The 18,021-nt window shown below is 36.4% G+C and overlaps 2 protein-coding genes across 3 annotated transcripts; one reads left to right on the top strand and one right to left on the bottom strand.

Annotated features, from left to right (window-relative positions):
* Positions 1–43: 43 nt before the first annotated feature.
* trmt5 (tRNA methyltransferase 5) lies at positions 44–5,999 on the bottom strand. 2 transcript variants are annotated; one of them, XM_067386499.1, is made up of 5 exons: positions 5,721–5,999; positions 4,848–5,482; positions 1,043–1,167; positions 300–954; positions 44–179 (listed from the first exon to the last, which is right to left on the bottom strand). In XM_067386499.1, the coding sequence occupies exons 1-5, from the start codon at positions 5,738–5,740 to the stop codon at positions 124–126; spliced, it is 1,491 nt and encodes a 496-aa protein (XP_067242600.1). In that variant the 5' UTR covers positions 5,741–5,999; the 3' UTR covers positions 44–123. The 2 variants fall into 2 exon arrangements, with proteins under 2 accessions (XP_067242600.1, XP_067242601.1); XM_067386500.1 differs by having other exon boundaries at positions 5,713–5,756.
* Positions 5,857–18,000, top strand: slc38a6 (solute carrier family 38 member 6). The gene is made up of 16 exons (XM_067386501.1): positions 5,857–6,098; positions 8,289–8,410; positions 8,689–8,762; positions 8,975–9,027; positions 9,267–9,306; positions 10,069–10,147; positions 12,031–12,113; positions 12,196–12,254; positions 12,331–12,390; positions 13,864–13,914; positions 14,073–14,152; positions 14,241–14,341; positions 15,188–15,312; positions 15,391–15,535; positions 15,652–15,746; positions 17,055–18,000. The coding sequence occupies exons 1-16, from the start codon at positions 6,012–6,014 to the stop codon at positions 17,136–17,138; spliced, it is 1,338 nt and encodes a 445-aa protein (XP_067242602.1). The 5' UTR covers positions 5,857–6,011; the 3' UTR covers positions 17,139–18,000.
* The last annotated feature ends 21 nt before the right edge of the window (positions 18,001–18,021 follow it).

The raw sequence follows: 18,021 nt of genomic DNA on the forward strand, positions 1-18,021 counted from the left end.
GTGATCGTCTCAAAGAAAAGCAAAAGCATTCACCCTCATGGAATGATAATTTATTTAAAAAAGAAAAATGAACAAAATACTAAATCATTTTAACAGGCAAATTAACACACAAACTGAGTTTATTCAGTCTGTCAAATCCTCACACTTCTGTTTCTTAGGACACGGCTCATCTGAACTGTCTATGGAGGAAAAGAGACACATTTTAGTACAGCAGCCATCACTAAGATAGATCTGTATGTCTTTATTTCATGTTTTAATACTGGTGCTAAGTGACACTAGTGAGTGTGATAGTGTCTTACCTCTATCTTGGGTGTGTGTGGTGTACAGGACCCCTCTAGGCAAGGTAAAACTCACACACATCATCTCCTTATTAGGTGCCACATTCCTCACCAGGTGTACAGAACACCGTCCTTGCAGGGAAGTCTTTAAACTCGCCTCCGCCCGCTCCACTACATCCCTCTGTGCATCATCTTCCTTGGAGAACCCGTAGCAATGCACTTGAGGCAGGTTGTCATCCTGGCGGGAAAGACTTTGGTCTGGTTCCGGACCCAGCAGACCTCTGAAAGCATCAAGGAATTCGAGAGCCAGTGCAGGGAGATTCATCACCACATGAATCTTTTGTGATCCCTTCATTAGAGCAGGCAGGCGTTCCCGGACCGGTCCCCGGATGAAGTCCCGTCCATCCATGTTAAACGATGTTATCTTTTGGTCGACCTTGTTGAGTTTAGCATTGTGCTGGAGCCAACGGAAGGACTCCGGGTTCAAGTCATTAGCAATGACCTCGCAGCCTCGACGGGCCGCTGGGATCGCGAACGGACCGACTCCGGCGAAAACGTCTACTACGGTATCGCCGCGCTGAAGGAGGGCAACGATGCGCTCGTGTTCGGTGCTGAGTCGAGGGTTCCAGTACACTCGAGAGAAATCAAACTCGTAAAATACGCCATTCTCCCGTACCTGAGAGAGGGGAAAAAAGGTAGGTTACAGTCAGATGTATCTTTAATAATTCATATTCATGCTGAATCCATGTAGTAGCTGGACTCACCTTTGCCACCATGTTACTCTCGCCTGCCAAAACCTCCATTTGGAAGTTCCTGTAAGTGGAATCAATGGTGTTGGTCTTGTTGACCACGCAGGTAATGCCGGGGTTCTTATCTATGATTACTTGTCCTGGAACAAAACACAAGTCCATTTGTGGCAAGAAGACTTAGAAAATCATTTCATGATTTCTCATTATTGTAGAATCGAATCTCTGCCACAATAGTCTTGAAAAGACAAGACAGATTTAAACTTAAAGGGATAGTTCACGCAAAATTAAAATTGTCATAATTTTACTCACCTTCATGTCGCTCCAAACTAGGATTATTATTGTTAACTAAAACTATTAAAACCATTTTTGTGAACTGAAATAATGCTATATGTTTTATAATATTTATACAGTGGGTATGTAAAGTATTCAGACCCCCTTAAATTTTTCACTCTTTGTTATATTGCAGCCATTTGCCAAAATCATTTAAGTTCATTTTTTTTTTCCTCATTAATGTACCCACAGCACCCCATATTGACAGAAAAACACAGAATTGTTGACATTTTTGCAGATTTATTAAAGAAAAACTGAAATATCACATGGTCCTAAGTATTCAGACCCTTTGCTGTGACACTCATATATTTAACTCAGGTGCTGTCCATTTCTTCTGATCATCCTTGAGATGGTTCTACACCTTCATTTGAGTCCAGCTGTGTTTGATTATACTGATTGGACTTGATTAGGAAAGCCACACACCTGTCTATATAAGACCTTACAGCTCACAGTGCATGTCAGAGCAAATGAGAATCATGAGGTCAAAGGAACTGCCTGAAGAGCTCAGAGACAGAATTGTGGCAAGGCACAGATCTGGCCAAGGTTACAAAAAAATTCTGCTGCACTTAAGGTTCCTAAGAGCACAGTGACCTCCATAATCCTTAAATGGAAGATGTTTGGGACGACCATAACCCTTCCTAGAGCTGGCCGTCCGGCCAAACTAAGCTATTGGGGGAGAAGAGCCTTGGTGAGAGAGGTAAAGAAGAACCCAAAGATCACTGTGGCTGAGCTCCAGAGATGCAGTCGGGAGATGGGAGAAAGTTGTAGAAAGTCAACCATCACCAGTCGGGGCTTTATGGCAGAGTGGCCCGACGGAAGCCTCTCCTCAGTGCAAGACAAGTCAAAGCCTGCATGGAGTTTGCCAGGATGTTGAGAAATAAGATTCTCTGGTCTGATGAGACCAAGATAGAACTTTTTGGCCTTAATTCTAAGCGGTATGTGTGGAGAAAACCAGGCACTGCTCATCACCTGTCCAATACAGTCCCAACAGTGAAGCATGGTGCTGGCAGCATCATGCTGTGGGGGTGTTTTTCAGCTGCAGGGACAGGACGACTGGTTGCAATCGAGGGAAAGATGAATGCGGCCAAGTACAGGGATATCCTGGACGAAAACCTTCTCCAGAGTGCTCAGGACCTCAGACTGGGCTGAAGGTTTACCTTCCAACAAGACAATGACCCTAAGCACACAGCTAAAATAATGAAGGAGTGTCTTCACAACAACTGTGACTGTTCTTGAGTGGCCCAGCCAGAGCCCTGACTTAAACCCAATTGAGCATCTCTGGAGAGACCAAAAAAATGGCTGTCCACCAACGTTTACCATCCAACCTGACAGAACTGGAGAGGATCTGCAAGGAGGAATGGCAGAGGATCCCCAAATCCAGGTGTGAAAAACTTGTTGCATCTTTCCCAAAAAGACTCATGGCTGTATTGGATCAAAAGGGTGCTTCTACTAAATACTGAGCAAAGGGTCTGAATACTTAGGACCATGTGATATTTCAGTTTTTCTTTTTTAATAAATCTGCAAAAATGTCAACAATTCTGTGTTTTTCTGTCAATATGGGGTGCTGTGTGTACATTGATGAGGAAAAAAATGATCTTAAATGATTTTAGCAAATGGCTGCAATATAACAAAGAGTGAAAAATTTAAAGGGGTCTGAATACTTTCCGTACCCACTGTACATATATACACTACCGCTCAAAAGTTTGGGCCTGATCCAGAGATTGCATTATTTGGTTATTCTGTTTCTTTGTCAGACCATAATATCTCTGTACAAAGCACTATTATTTATGGAATGATTATTGCTAAGAGCATTATTCTAAGACTTGGAAAATGGATACTGTTCCTCAGTTCAAGACCTGTTTGACTTATCTTACTGGAATATTGCATATGGAAAGAGTCCGGTATGGAATTATGGGTAACCTTGATAAATTCTACAGTATATGGCAACCATTTATGGATCATCTTAACCAGTTAAATGCTAGCTCTGATCAGTAATGTAGGGCATATGCTGTCTGCTCTGCCTTCTACTGAATGCTTGTTTGTTTGTGCTTTACCACTGGAACTGCATATACGCCCTGGTTCTTAGTCTTTTTATTTATTTATTTATTTTTAATATTATTATTAATGGTTGATGATATTAATAATTATTAATAATCATTTATATTTTGTTTTTATTGTTAATATTATCACTCATTGATTTGTATATATTTTCTAAATGTATTTTTTGTTTTCTTTTGCTTTTTGTAAAATGTAAAATTCTAATAAAAATACCATTTTAAAAAAAAAAGAAAAAAAAAAAGTTTGGGATCGGTAAGATTTTTAATGTTTTTAAAAGGAGTTTCGTCTGCTCACCAAGGGTGCATTTATTTAATTAAAAATACAGTAAAAAGTGATATTGTGAAAAATTATTAGAATTTAAAATGACTGTTTTCTATTTGAAAATATTTGAAAATTTATTCTTGTGTTGGCAAAGCTGAATTTTCAGCATCGTTAATCCAGTCTTCACTGTCACATGATCCTTCAGAAATCATTCTAATATGTCAATTTGCTGCTCAAGAAACATTTGTTTACAATTGTACAAAATATTTGTGTACAATATTTTTTTTTCAGGATTCTTTGAATAGAAAGTTAAAAAGAACAGTGTTTATTTGAAATCTAATCTTTTGTTACATTTTAAATGTTTTTACTGTCACATTTGATTGATTTAATGCATCCTTGCTGAATAAAAGTATACATTTCTTTCATTTCTTTTCAAAAAAATAAAAATTCTTACTGACCCCAAACTTTTGAACGGTAGTGTAAAATGTTACAAAAGCTTTGTATTTTAGATAAATGTTGTTCTTTCGAACTTTCTATTCATCAAGGAATCCTGAAAAAAAAAGTATACAACTGTTTTCAACATTGATAATAATAACAAATATTTCTTGAGGAACTAATCATCATATTCCAGGTGGATGCTGCACATTGGTGGTGGTTGAGGAGATTCCCCCTTCAATATGTAAAGCGCTTTGAGTGCCCAGAAAATAAATGTAAGGATTATTATTATTATTATTATATTAGAATGATTTCTGAAGGATCATGTGACACTGAAGACTGGAGTAGTAATGCTGAAAATTCAGCTTTGCCAACACGAGAATAAATTACTTTGTAAAATATATTCAAATAGAAAACTTATCTTAAATTGTAATAATATTTCACAATTACTGTTTTTACTGTAGTTTTAATGAAATAAATTAAGCCTTGGTGAGCAGACGAAACTTCTTTTAAAAACATTAAAAATCTTACCGATCCCAACTTTTGTGTGGTAGTGTTTATAATAACAACATTTGGGCCAAACAAAATTGGACTGCACAGATTATCATTGTATGGATAAAAACACGAACACATTTCCACAGAAGAAAGTCATACTGGTTCAGAATGACATTGAGGTGAGTAAATGATGGCAATTTTTGGGTGAACTATCTCTATTTCATTTATTATCTTTTCTCACCAATCAGTTTTTTGTAGGGGAGCTGGTGGTCTCTCAGGTTCATGTGGGCGATGTGGCCCACCCTGCTAAATCCTGACGTCACATCCTGTCCTTCAGGAAGTACAGCTCGCAGTATCTCTTCACTCTTAAGGTTCTCATAGGTCAGTTTCAGTTCATATCTCTGGATCTCCTGAGGCACCCCATACGCTTTCAGAGCTTCTGCCTCCTCACTGCCAAACGAATCTCTAGATGTAATGCTGTTCGGGTCCAACAGCAGCAGCCGATGTTCTACATTACTACAATCTTTATTGCCATCTTCACTGTGTTCATCCACGACCCGTTTGAGTCCTGGCCTCTGTAGTGCCACTTTCTTCAAACTCTTCACCACTTTGTTGAGAACGTTGGTTGGTATCCGTATGGCAGGAACATTGACGGTCTGACTGAAAGCAGCCCGGACCAGTTCTGTCATTCCTCGGACTGTGGGAGGGGGTTTGTAGAGCCCCAGATCAGTTGATGTCTGGGGTTTATCAGTCATGGCTTTCTGATAATTGACCACAGTGGAAAACGGGAGGGAAATTCTTGCAAATTGGTTTAAATTCTGAGACAGAGAGATATAGCTGTGATGTTTCTGTAAAAGCAACAAAAGTCTGCCAGATCTGAGAGAGAGAGAAATGAAGTCATGTCCTGTACAAAAAATGTCTAAAGAGAAAAACATTACAGCATATTCGTGAATGCATACACATAACAGTCTATATGAATGTCCATTTCTAGAAGCAGACTATCTATGCCTGATAATAAACTACAAAATGAACTGTTTAACCACAAAACTTAAACACAACTCAACAAATAACCTTAAATTTAATATTATAAACAAAATAAACTGTACCAGCTCACCCTCTCCAGACAGCTGCCATGCGAACACGCTTTTACATTCATTACGTCATTTCTAAGCGACCAAGACTCTGGCTGTGCTAGAGCGGTGATTGGTCTGTGACGTAAAATATAAATAGACATGTGACCGCGCGTCCATAATCACGTGAATAGCGATGTTTACGTTTGCTTGTGTTCCTCTGAAGCCGGTGGAATGAGAGCCGGTCACATACACTGACGGACCCGGCGGTGTCTAGAGCGAGTGGCTGGCTTTTGGTCGGTGCAGAAGAGTAAAGAGACACTACACGGTTGAACATGGGGAAAAACGGCGCAAACTACAGCGTGCAGACGGGGAGCGAGTATGAGCCCATCGGGGAGGAGAGCAGACCGCTGTTAGCCCAGGTAAACTACAGCCTGTCATTTCTCGATGATAATAATAATTAAGAAGAAGAACCAGAACAAGAAGAGTAGTGTCACTGAACGAAAAGGGTGCGTTTTTTGTCCCTCGTGAACGTGTAAATGATTAACAATGAAAATCTGATACTTAGGTGTACTATGTTTTATGATATACGAGGCTGAATCCATATGCCTATGTAAAATATTTTGTATAATTATTATTTATGTATGGAAGCCCATTTCCGCCACATGAGAAAAGAAAAAAATCATGCTTTGGTAAATTGTTACATAAGAAGTAGGAAGTAGATTCTAAATGAAATTATGGGATAATTATAACATAAAATTTCAACTTTATATATCATAGTTGTGATATAGAGTCTCACATTTCCACTTTTTATGCCAATTTTTGACTTTTTATCTTGTAATTGTCATAATTTATCTCATAATTGACCTTTTGTCTCATAACTGTGATTTATTATAATTGTGACTAATAATAACGTAGGCATAATTGATCTACCAAAGCATTTTTTTAACTTATGTGGCAGAAATGGGCTTCCATATGTACGTATTATATTTTATGTATTTATGATTTATTATATTACCCAATTTTTCTAGACATATAGAATTTTTAGATTTCAGTGGACATAATAATATATTAAAAAGAACTGAGGTTGTCCCCCATTTATTCTTTTTTCCTAATGACATTAAAATTCTTAGTAGATTCTACTTGGGTAAAGTTGGTTTTATATTCGCACATTCGGACTTCTGATAAATTCAGACTTTCCAATAAATGTGCAATAAATTAATGTTTGCGAATTTTAAGCAGCGACATGATATTGACAACCAACGATTGTCAACTAACTTACAACATTTTTCACAATCGATCAAAATAGGCAAGTTTTGTTTTAATGGCATATTTACTTGTGAATGTCCACTGAATGTCCAATGTAGTGTGATTAACAAGGCTATTGGATACGGATGTCCGAATATGCGAATATAAAACCAACTTTACCCAAGTGTTTTGTCCCTCATGAACGTGTAAATGATTAACAATGAAAATCTGATACTCAGGTGTACTATGTTTTATGATATACGAGGCTGAATCCATATGCCTTTTGTAAACTAGCAAATATAAACTGTTTATTATTATTATTATTTATTATTTATGTATGGAAGATCATTTCCGCCACATGAGAAAAAAAAAATCATTATTTGCTAAATTATGACATAAGAAGTGGAAAGTAGATTCTAAATTAAATTTATGGGATAATTATAACATAAAATTTAAACTTTTTTTATATCATAGTTGTGATATAGAATATCACAGTTCCACTTTTTAGGCCAGTTTTTGACTTTCTATCTTGTAATTGTCATAATTTATCTCATAATTGACCTTTTGTTATTTATTATAATTGTGACTAATAATAACGTAGGCTTTTTATGTCATAATTATGATTTACCAAAGCGTGATTTTTTTTTAATTAATTTTTTTTATTTTATTTTTTTTACTTATGTGGCAGAAATGGGCCTCCATATGTATGTATTATATGTTATGTATTTATGATTTATTATATTACTCAATGTTTTTTAGACATATAGAGTTTTTAGATTTTAGTGGACACAATAATATATTAAAAAGAACTGAGGTTTTCCCCCATTTATTCTTTTTTCCTTATGACATTAAAATTCTTAGTAGCTGCTTCCCAAAATGTTAAACTTTACCTTAAGATGATAATAAGCTTCATTATTCAGCACAGTATAAAAACAATATTTACAAAGTGCTTTACAGGGTCATGAACGAATGAATAAATTTATGTGACATGGCAAAGCAAATAAATGGGCATTATTAAAGTAAATCCAGTTTAAACTTTACATGCAGTGCTGTACTAGTATTTACACATGGTATTAAATCTATAAAGCTGTTCTGGAAATGGATAGAGTATGTGTATTTCACATCATGTCATCTGCCGCCTCATGCTTTCACATCATCACATGATTTTATGAAAATGTATTGTCTTTGCAAAAATTTTGCTTCCCTTTGTGCTTTCAGTAATACATTGCGTAAGCAGACAGTAATGACATTCATTGTGCATGCTTTGTCTTTTGCCTAAAATCTAGGATTTATTTTGCCTCGGTTTGCTCCAGTGTGTGCTGCGCTGTCATGTCTAATTTCTGATGCATTTATCTTCCTCACAGGGTGTTCAGGTTAGAGGTGCGTCCTTCATGTCTTCTGCCTTTAATCTGATGAATGCTATCATGGGTAGTGGCATCCTGGGTCTCTCATATGCTATGGCCAATACAGGCATTATCGGATTCAGGTACACGCACATACAATGTTCCAGAACCAAAACAAGTTCAGCTTTGTTGACAACATTTGTGGCATAATGTTGATTACACAGACAATTATTTTGATGCATTCATCCGTTTTTATGCAAAAAATGCAGTTACAGTAAGGCAGGTACCAAGTCAAAATTGTTATCTCTGCTAACCAACATTATTCCACAAATGTTTTCAATAGAGTTTCCCATGTATTTGACCCCAGTACAATCCTTTGAGCTTGAAGATCAGGTGTTTTTTTCAACTCTGTTTTTCACAGTATTCTGTTGCTCGTGGTCTCCAGTTTGGCTGTTTATTCTATCCATCTCCTGCTGCTCCTCTGTGACAAGACAGGTAATATCAACTCACACTTTTGACCTCTTTTTTTTTACCCTACTCACTGTTTACTTTGTATACTCTGTGACTATAACTCCTCACATGCTGTACATCAGGTCAAAAATCTCTGCTGACAGACAGTGGAATTGTTGGCAGCTGAAATGGTCTTTCACAATTGTACATTGTAACAGACAACAGGCCTCACTATTGCATGTGTTTATGTGTGTTAGGCATCAACTCTTATGAAGGTCTTGGAGAGAAAGCCTTCAACAGACCTGGCAAGGTTAATATCACAGATCTAATACCTAGCTGATAAATCAATGCTCTATTTATGTGATTTTGTCTTTGTCTGAAGATCGCCTGCAGTTAAGTTGGAATAATGCACTGCAATTTTTCATTTTGTTATATGAATAAATAACTGTGGTCATTATCTAAGATGTCCTCATTGTAACTGAATTCACAAGAGATTTTAAATGCACCTTGTTACTCCTGTAAAACATGTTTTTCTTTTGTTTTGTGCAGATTCTGGTGGCCTGTTCTATTCTCATTCAGAACATTGGTGGTGAGGTTTTCACTTTCACTTGTATTTATCCGTTTATATGCTTAAAGTCATATTACTTAATCTTAACCTGGTATTCCCAGAGGCAGAGAGTCTCCTTTCTCTTTCTCTTTCTCAGTTTGAACATGTTTTATTGGGAGGATATATTACTTCTATTTTGTATCGCCAAAGAAGTTAGCATAGAAGGTTAGCCTGTGAACAACAGCAATACTAAAGAATGGTGTAAAGTGAATATGAACATTTAAAACTGTCTTTTCTCTTTCTTTCTGTTTTTCTCTCCACACTGGTCACTACTCACTGTGAACCGTAGTGAGTATTCTGCATGTTATGTGGTGTTTAGAAGCAGTAAAACAGAATATCAATCTACCATAATGACTTAACAGAAATTTCATCTCACTTTTACACTGTCTTTAATACAGCAGTAACTGTGTGATAGTGTGAGAACAAATGTTTGGCTGCAGTCAGGTTTGCAGTCTGGATGCAAAGCAATCATGGCATCAGCTATGTGTTAATCATCTGTGTGTGTATGTATGACCATATGATATGAATTTGTGACTGTTAGCATGTTGGTGTTAGTTCAGAGTATGTTGACCTCAACACTGTGCTGGGATTTAAAAAGGCTGTGACTCTGTCGGTGGAATGGTTTGGTTTTGCTGAGTGGATTTTGGTGTGTGTGTGTGAGAGATTGCATTATGAGCTGTTCTATGCATGTGTGAGGTGTTGTATAGTGTGCATTTATAATGTGCTGTCATTCTGTTTCTCTAGCCATGTCCAGCTACTTGTTCATCTTGAAGTCTGAAATGCCTGCTGCCATCACCGGCTTTATGAACACAGAGACTTCTGGGTAAATATATAATATATATATATATATATATATATATATATATATATATATATATATATATATATATATATATATATATATATATATATATATATATATATATATATATATATATATATAATATATATATGTGTGTTTGCATTACCACACCCTCATACCTATTATGATAATGTGCAATGCAAGTTTCCTGTGTCAACTCATTTTTTTTCTGCTCTCACTGAAATTGAAACACTTATTGAAGCAAAAATATTAGATAATCAGAACATATTTGATGTTTAGAATGAGTATAACAAAAAGTAGAAACCAAGCAACCAACAAAATGTCTTATTTACGGTGTCATTTTGGAGAAAAACTCAGATTAAAATGAAAGATACATTACCGTTTACAGTATGGGGTCAGTAAGATTAAAAAAAATTTTTGCATTGACTACATTTTTGACAGTAAAAACATTTATCATGTTAGATTTCTGTTTCAAGTAAATGCTGTTCTTTTAAACTTTACATTCATCGAAGAATCCTGAAAAGATATATGTATCATCATGGATTCCACTAAAATATTAAGAAACTGTTTTCATAATATAAGGAGAAATGTTTCTTGGTCACCAAATCATAACATCAGAATGATTTCTGAAGGACTGGAGTAGTCAATGCTGAAAATTCAGCTTTTCCATCACTGAATTATATTTTATAATATACATATAAAAATATATAACAATTTTTTATAAATTTCAATATTTCACAATATTACTGTATTTTTTGATCAAATAAATGCAGCCTAAATGAGCATAAGAGACTTCTTTCAAAAACATTTAAAAATCGTACAGCCTTTTGAATGCTAGCGTTTGTGGTTTATTTATCAGAACAAATATGTTTTACATCTGAATTCAGTGTTTTCATGCTAAAACAGAATGTGGCTGAATCCACAGGAAATCCATGAGCAGAGACAAAACAGAAACAAGATTCAGGAAGAGCGATAGAAAGGGACACTTTCACACAGGAACATTCACTCGCTGGCAGATAAACGCTCTTTCTCTCGATCCTCTGCCTTTAAGCAAGTTTCCAAAGGAAAGGAAAGAGAAAGTATTCCAGAGTAAGAATGTAACGGTCATTATTTTATTAGCCGCTGTTCTGAGCTGTGGTTCGACTGTGCCCCGTCCCCACACAGCTGGTTTGCATTACAGGTCCGTTCACGTAAATCTCGCACACATGTTCTGACCAATGAGAGTCGTGCTGCACAAGATTCCCTTCACCAGCACAATTACTGTGACCAGACCCAGACACACACAAACATTACTGCTCCATCTCTCTGGGAGGAGCACAACCTGGCCACAGTATAAACGCTTGAGACTGTAGCCATTTACTGTAAAATAACATTTTTCTTTCAGTGGAGTAATTTATCTTCATTTCTGCAAGTGGATCAGCTGGGATGTCTAGTACCTCCCTGTTTTTAAGAGAGAACCACAGGAGATCTCTCACAAACACCAACCTGTTAAAGCTTCAGTCTTTCTGTTCTCAATCACAATTTTCAGTTTTTAAAGTACTTTGGAATGCTTCTTTTGTCTTCAAAATTGGCAAAGCATCAATACACATACCTTGTTTTTCTACATTTTTGTGGAAACAGTGATACATTTCTTTTTTTTTTTTCAGGATTTTTGATGAATAGAAAGTTCAAAAGAACAAATTGAAATAGAAATTTTCAGAATTTAAAAGTCTTTACTACCACTCTGGATTAATTTAATGCAAATAAATATAACAAATATAAATGAGCATAAGAGGCTTCTTTAAAAAAAATTACAAAAATCATTTTGACCCCAACATTTTGAAAAGTGTGTGGATCTTCTTCACTTTGCGACATCTTGTCATGCATCTCTTTTCTGTCCATAGAAAGTGGTTTGAGAATGGCGTTACACTGTTGATTTTAGTCACTGTAATTATAGTGTTGCCATTGGCTCTTCTTCCAAAGATTGGTGAGTATCATCAGGGTTTGTTTTTCTCAATATTGTTTGTGTGTGAGAGAATGCATACCTTTGGTTTGTCTCTTCTCTTCAGGTTTCCTGGGATACACCAGCAGTATTGCATTCCTCTTCATGTTGTTTTTTACTGTAGTGGTGAGTTGTTCTCTCTCTATTTATCTGTCTTTCCATCTCTCTCTTTCCCTTGTTGATGTTTTCATTTCTCTTACAGGTGGTGGTAAAAAAATGGTCCATTCCTTGCCCGCTGCCATTGAACTCCACTGTGAGCCTGGTAAAGACCCTACACACACCCTCACAACCAGACTGTTAGCCTAATACACTCCAAATTAATACCCAAAACACAACTTGGGCAGTTCTGGCTTCAGTACAACCCATGTAGAACCTCCATGTAACTTCGTTTTCATCACAACAGACAGGCTAAAGTATGGAAACCCATTTCTGCCTCACAAAGTTGAAATTATGACATGCATACTAAGACATATTTATTAGATGAAGGCAAAATTGACACTACTTTTTATGTCAAAGTGACATAATTTCTTAGCATGTCATAATTTCAAATTTTTATGACTTAAGACATTTACCCCCGGTTTTACAGAAAAGGCTTAAGCTAGTCCTAGAATAAAATGCATGTTTGAGCTGTTATAACTGAAAGCAACTTGCACTGACATTTCTTAAAGTATACATTTCTTAAGCCATTGTTTTGTCTCAAGATGCACACCAGTAATGTTTTTTTCTAGTGTACGTTTATAAAAGCAACTTAAATGCTCTAATTGAACTAAGGCCTAATCCTGGCTTAATCTAAGCCCTGTCTCTGAAACCGGGCCATTGGATCATAATTTAATTCATAATTCTAAAGTCATAATTATGAGATTAAAATTTTGTCAGTTAATTTAGTCAAAATCGACAAAAAGTTAAAATTATGACAGTCGTAATTTTGTCTTTTCATCTCATAAATGATTTAGTGTACCTTCATTTTGACGTTTTATGTCATAATTACAGTTTATCAGAGCATTTTTTGGTGTGGGTGGAGGAAATTTGCTTGGCAAGGCCAGACTGATAAATCTTTTACAAGATATTTTAAGTCTGGTCAGTCCGCCCTCTGTCGCGATTCGAGTCGACTCCAAACCGTACCATGCAATCAGTTTAGTTTATTTCAGTGACGCAAACAGCGTCACTCTAGTGTGGCGAAAGTCCCTTCAATATCAACTAAGATTGCACACGGGAGACCCGAGAGTTTGTTCTATTCAGCCGTGAATTCAGTTTTAAATGAACAAAAACACATTAATTATTTACTTTTTCGCTGTTGACTCTTTTGTCGCTTTGCTAACGTCATATCGGCCCTTCTCTGATTGGTTTACTCCGCTTCCTGTTTGCTCGGATTTGCTCCGCCCTAGAAATCGAATTGATTCAATGGCCGACCAGACTCATCTGCTGGTACAGTGGTGAGGCTGGATTTTCCAGGCAAGGAGGAAATGGGCTTCCTTACTAAAAACGTTTTTTAACTCTCAGATATTTTGTGGAGTACGTTTGGATCCAGCCCTTTAGAAAAAGGAAGTAGCATTGTTTTAATAAGGGATGTGACCTTTGACCCTCTTAAGCCATAGGTCAAAGCCTTAATTTCATGATATTCAGCTACAGATAATGTGATCTAAATATCAGAAAGTAGTTTTTCATTCTGTTACTGTCCTAATTTCATTCTAATCTTCATATTCGCATCAAATTTACATTGTTTTTCTATCCACAGAGCTTAAATACCTCAGAGTGCACCCCACAACTGTTTGTGATCTCTAGTAAGGTGAGTGTGTGTGTGTTTTCCTGAGAAAGGAGAGCTATGTTTTGATTTAAAGACCGCCTTGCAGGACTATTAGAAACCCAAATATTAGTTGTAATATTATAGCATAACCGCACACACATCAGGAGGGTGAGAAATGACTGTGTGTGCGCGCTTTGCAGAGTGCTTATGCTGTCCCAACAATGGCTTTCTCCTTCCTGTGCCACACGGCGGTTTTACCCATTTATTGTGAGTTACACAGGTCAGTTCACTCATCGCCGTTCTTTCTGTGCTTCTGCCACATATATAGTCTGTTGTTGCCTTGCTGTGTGAATATGTGTGTTTTTCAGACCCACAAAGCGGAGAATGCAGAATGTGACAAATGTCAGCATCTCTCTTAGTTTCGTAGTGTATCTGATCTCTGCCCTTTTTGGATACCTCACCTTCTATAGTAAGAACATTGCTCAAGCTGCACAACAAGATCCTCAAAGTGTTTGTTTTGTGTGTTAATCCTGCTCTTGGAGATCGACCTTCCTGCAGTGCTTAGCCTCATTTCTGTACTGTATCCTGCAATGCTTGATGTGACATTTTAGTGTCACAAACGAGTCGAAAATAATGTCAGACCCTGACCATCATTTTAAATCCAACCAATGTGAAATAACCATTTTTGAAAACTAGAATTACTAAATGCGGTTTCCTAAAAAAAAAAAATAATAAAATTACCAGAAATCTCAAACTCAGATTGTTGCAATATGAACAAACCATCAGCAATTATTACACTGGTTTAAGTTTAACAAACCTAAACTACACAACTTATTCTGAATCATAATCAAGTGTCATTTGCTCACGAATCACACTGCACAGGTTGTGCTGTATGTTTTTTGATTCACTAAAAAGAACAGGCTCGTACCAGTTATTTGTTCATTAATAGGACTACACTGATTTTGCTGTATGCATATTATTTTGCTTTTGTGTGCATATTAACACATTAACAACTGGGGAAAATATGATCCCTTTTGCAGTGGGGCTGAAGATTCAGGCTGTTGGAACACTAATATTTGAAAAGTTGTTTATGGTTTCACAAAGTATCTTTAAATATTTGATGAGAGTCAGTGTGTACTTATTAGTATGCTAATATTCCAGCATGAATAAAGCCCATGATTAGCTGCATGATGTGTGTTTGGTTAGTGTTTGTGTCTCACACTCCTGGAATATAATTTTTCTGTTTTAGATCAGTACTCTTTGGATTAATCTGTTAATGAAGAAGTTGATCTGATCAAACATTCTTTATCCGCAGAACACGTGGAATCAGAGCTGTTGCTAGGATACGACACCTACCTACGGCGGGATGTTTTGGTGATGTCAGTGCGTCTTGCGATTCTATTGGCCGTTCTGCTCACTGTGCCTCTCATTCACTTCCCAGTAAGTCAAACACCAGACTGTGAACTATTCAAAAAAGAAATACAGAAAACACATCGTCCCTTTCTTTCTCTCTCTCAGGCACGTAAAGCGTTGTTGATGTTATGCAGGAGAGAGAGGGAGTTCTCCTGGCTCTCTCATACACTTTCCTGTTTTTTCATCCTCACTCTTGTGCTGGTGTTCGCTATTTTCGTCCCTGACATCAGGAATGTCTTTGGTGTGGTCGGTGAGTGTGTGTCCGTACGCTCTACATGTGCTTCACTGTTAAATTCACTGCTCAGCAGTTAAACAGGTATGTTTATATATGTGTGTGTCTGCATACCTTTTCATGTGTGATTCCAGGTTCTACGACCTCCACATGTTTGCTGTTTGTGTATCCGGGAATGTTTTATTTGAGAATCAGCTCTGAGCCAATCAGATCTCTCAATTCAGCAGGGGTATTTAAAGTCTTGCATACATTCAGTACTACACACATTAGTTGCTTTGCACTAGACTGTTGGGTCTGAGGGAGTTTTGCCCATTTGTTATACACTACCGTTCAAAAGTTTGGAGGGTTAGTTCACCCAAAAATGTAAATTCTGTCATTATATATTCACCCTCATGTCATTCCAAACCTGTAAGACTTTCGTTTATCTTCGGAACACAAATGAAGATCTTTTTTGATGAAATCCGAAAGCTTTCATAGACAGCTATGCAAATGACACTTTGACACTTCAAAAAGTTAATTTAGAGATTACTAATCCATATGAATTGAGTGGTTTAGTCCAGATTTTCTGAAGAGACATGATCACTTTATATGATGAACAGATTTAATTTATGCTTTTATTCACATATAAACATTGATCAGCGACCATAAACAGAAGCTCAACCAAACCTGCTTGATGCGGAGAACAAACCTCTTCTTGAAACTCAAATGCGCTGTGTAACACACGAGAATGAATCTCACTGGTTCACGTCAAGTAAACATGCTTGAGTTTACGTTTGCCACAACTGATTTGTGAGCTGATGAATGTTTACATGTGAATATAAGCTTAAATTCAATCTGTTCATATATAGCAATCGTGTCTCTTCAGAAAATCTGGACTAAACCGCTCAATTCATATGTATTCGTTTTTCGATCTCTTTATAAACTTTTTGAAGCGTCAAAGTGTCAGTTGCGTAGCTGTCTATAAAAGCTCTCAGATTTCATCAAAAATATCTTAATTTGTGTTCCGTAGATGAACGAAAGTCTAACGGGTTTAGAACGACATGATGGTGACTAATTAATGACAGAATTTTAATTTTGGGGTGAACTAACCCTGTAAGATTTTTAATGTTTATAAGAACTCTCTTCTGCTCACCAAGGTTGCATTAATTTGATCAGAAATACAGTAAAAACTGTAATATTGTATAATATTACTAGTGTTTAAAATAACAGCATTTTGTTTTAAAATGTAATTTATTCCTGTGATGCAAAGCTGAATTTTCAGCATCATTACTGCAGTTTTCAGTGTCACAATCTTTCAGAAATTATTCTAATATGCTGATTTGGTGCCCAAGAAACATTATTAATTAATTATTAATGTTAAACTGTTGTGCTACTTAATGTTTTTGTGAAAACCATTATGCATTTTTTTCAGGATTTGCTGATGAATAGTAGGTTAAAAAAACTAAACATAATTTTCATATATATATATGTTGATTATTATGTTGCTTTCTTCAGTTTTCTTTTTGTAAGCATCTTTTCCACCTTTCTCTTTTTCTAGGCAGTTTTTCTGTTGGTCATTGGCCTGGTTGTGGGTACACTGAGCCTGTGTGTCATCATTGTCTCCTGGGTTCAAGGTCCTTGACCTTTGACATCATCATTGTGGGACACGTTGCACTGCATGAGTTGTGAGAGCGCAACACATGCTGCCTTGAAGAAGAACCTAATTTTACAGGTTATACACCGGTCAGACTGTTTACTGGACCAAATGCTGCTTTAAGAAGGGAATCCCAATGAGATAAGCCAACTGTACTCTTATGACACTCCTAAAGTTCTCATAAAGCTATAATGTCACTTGAATACTGAACGCAGACACAATCAAATTCACAATATCCAGTAGAGCAATGAAATGGATAGTAATCTATTCTGAATGACAGCAGAGTTTGACAATCTTTGAATCAGACGGTTGCTGTGATCTGTAAAAAGACAGATGAAACCAATGAATGAAGCAGCTGCACTGCTGATTTTTCAATAACTGAATGTGGATATTAGATTTAAGCAGATATTTAATGAATTGAAAAATTGTGTCTGTCTGAAAAAAGAAAAAGGAAAAAAAAAAACATCTCTGGTTTAACAGACCGGATTTTTCAGACCTTTCAGTGTATTCTATACCGACACACTATCCAAAGATTTTCTGTGATGATTTAAGGTTAGAACACATTTTTTCATTCTATTTTTAATAAAGAAAAAAATAATAATAAATTGAAAATATACTTTTTTGTGTTTTGTTTTACCATTGCAACCCTGTTTATATGTCCAAAATGACAATATTGATGTATTTTTATGTGGAATTAAATAAATAAAGGGAAATAAGAATCAAAACTGGTTTCTCACTGGCTTGTGTACTGTGGCATCTGGAATGGAGTCTGTGATCCATGTTTAGTCTAAGAGATCCAAGCATTAGTGTGTGTTTTTGCTAGTTTGCATGTGAGAAAGATTGATAGACAGGCTGATTTTTCTTCATTGAT

Source organism: Chanodichthys erythropterus, chromosome 5 (genome assembly GCF_024489055.1).
Source record: "Chanodichthys erythropterus isolate Z2021 chromosome 5, ASM2448905v1, whole genome shotgun sequence".
In the NCBI taxonomy this organism is placed as follows: domain Eukaryota; kingdom Metazoa; phylum Chordata; class Actinopteri; order Cypriniformes; family Xenocyprididae; genus Chanodichthys; species Chanodichthys erythropterus.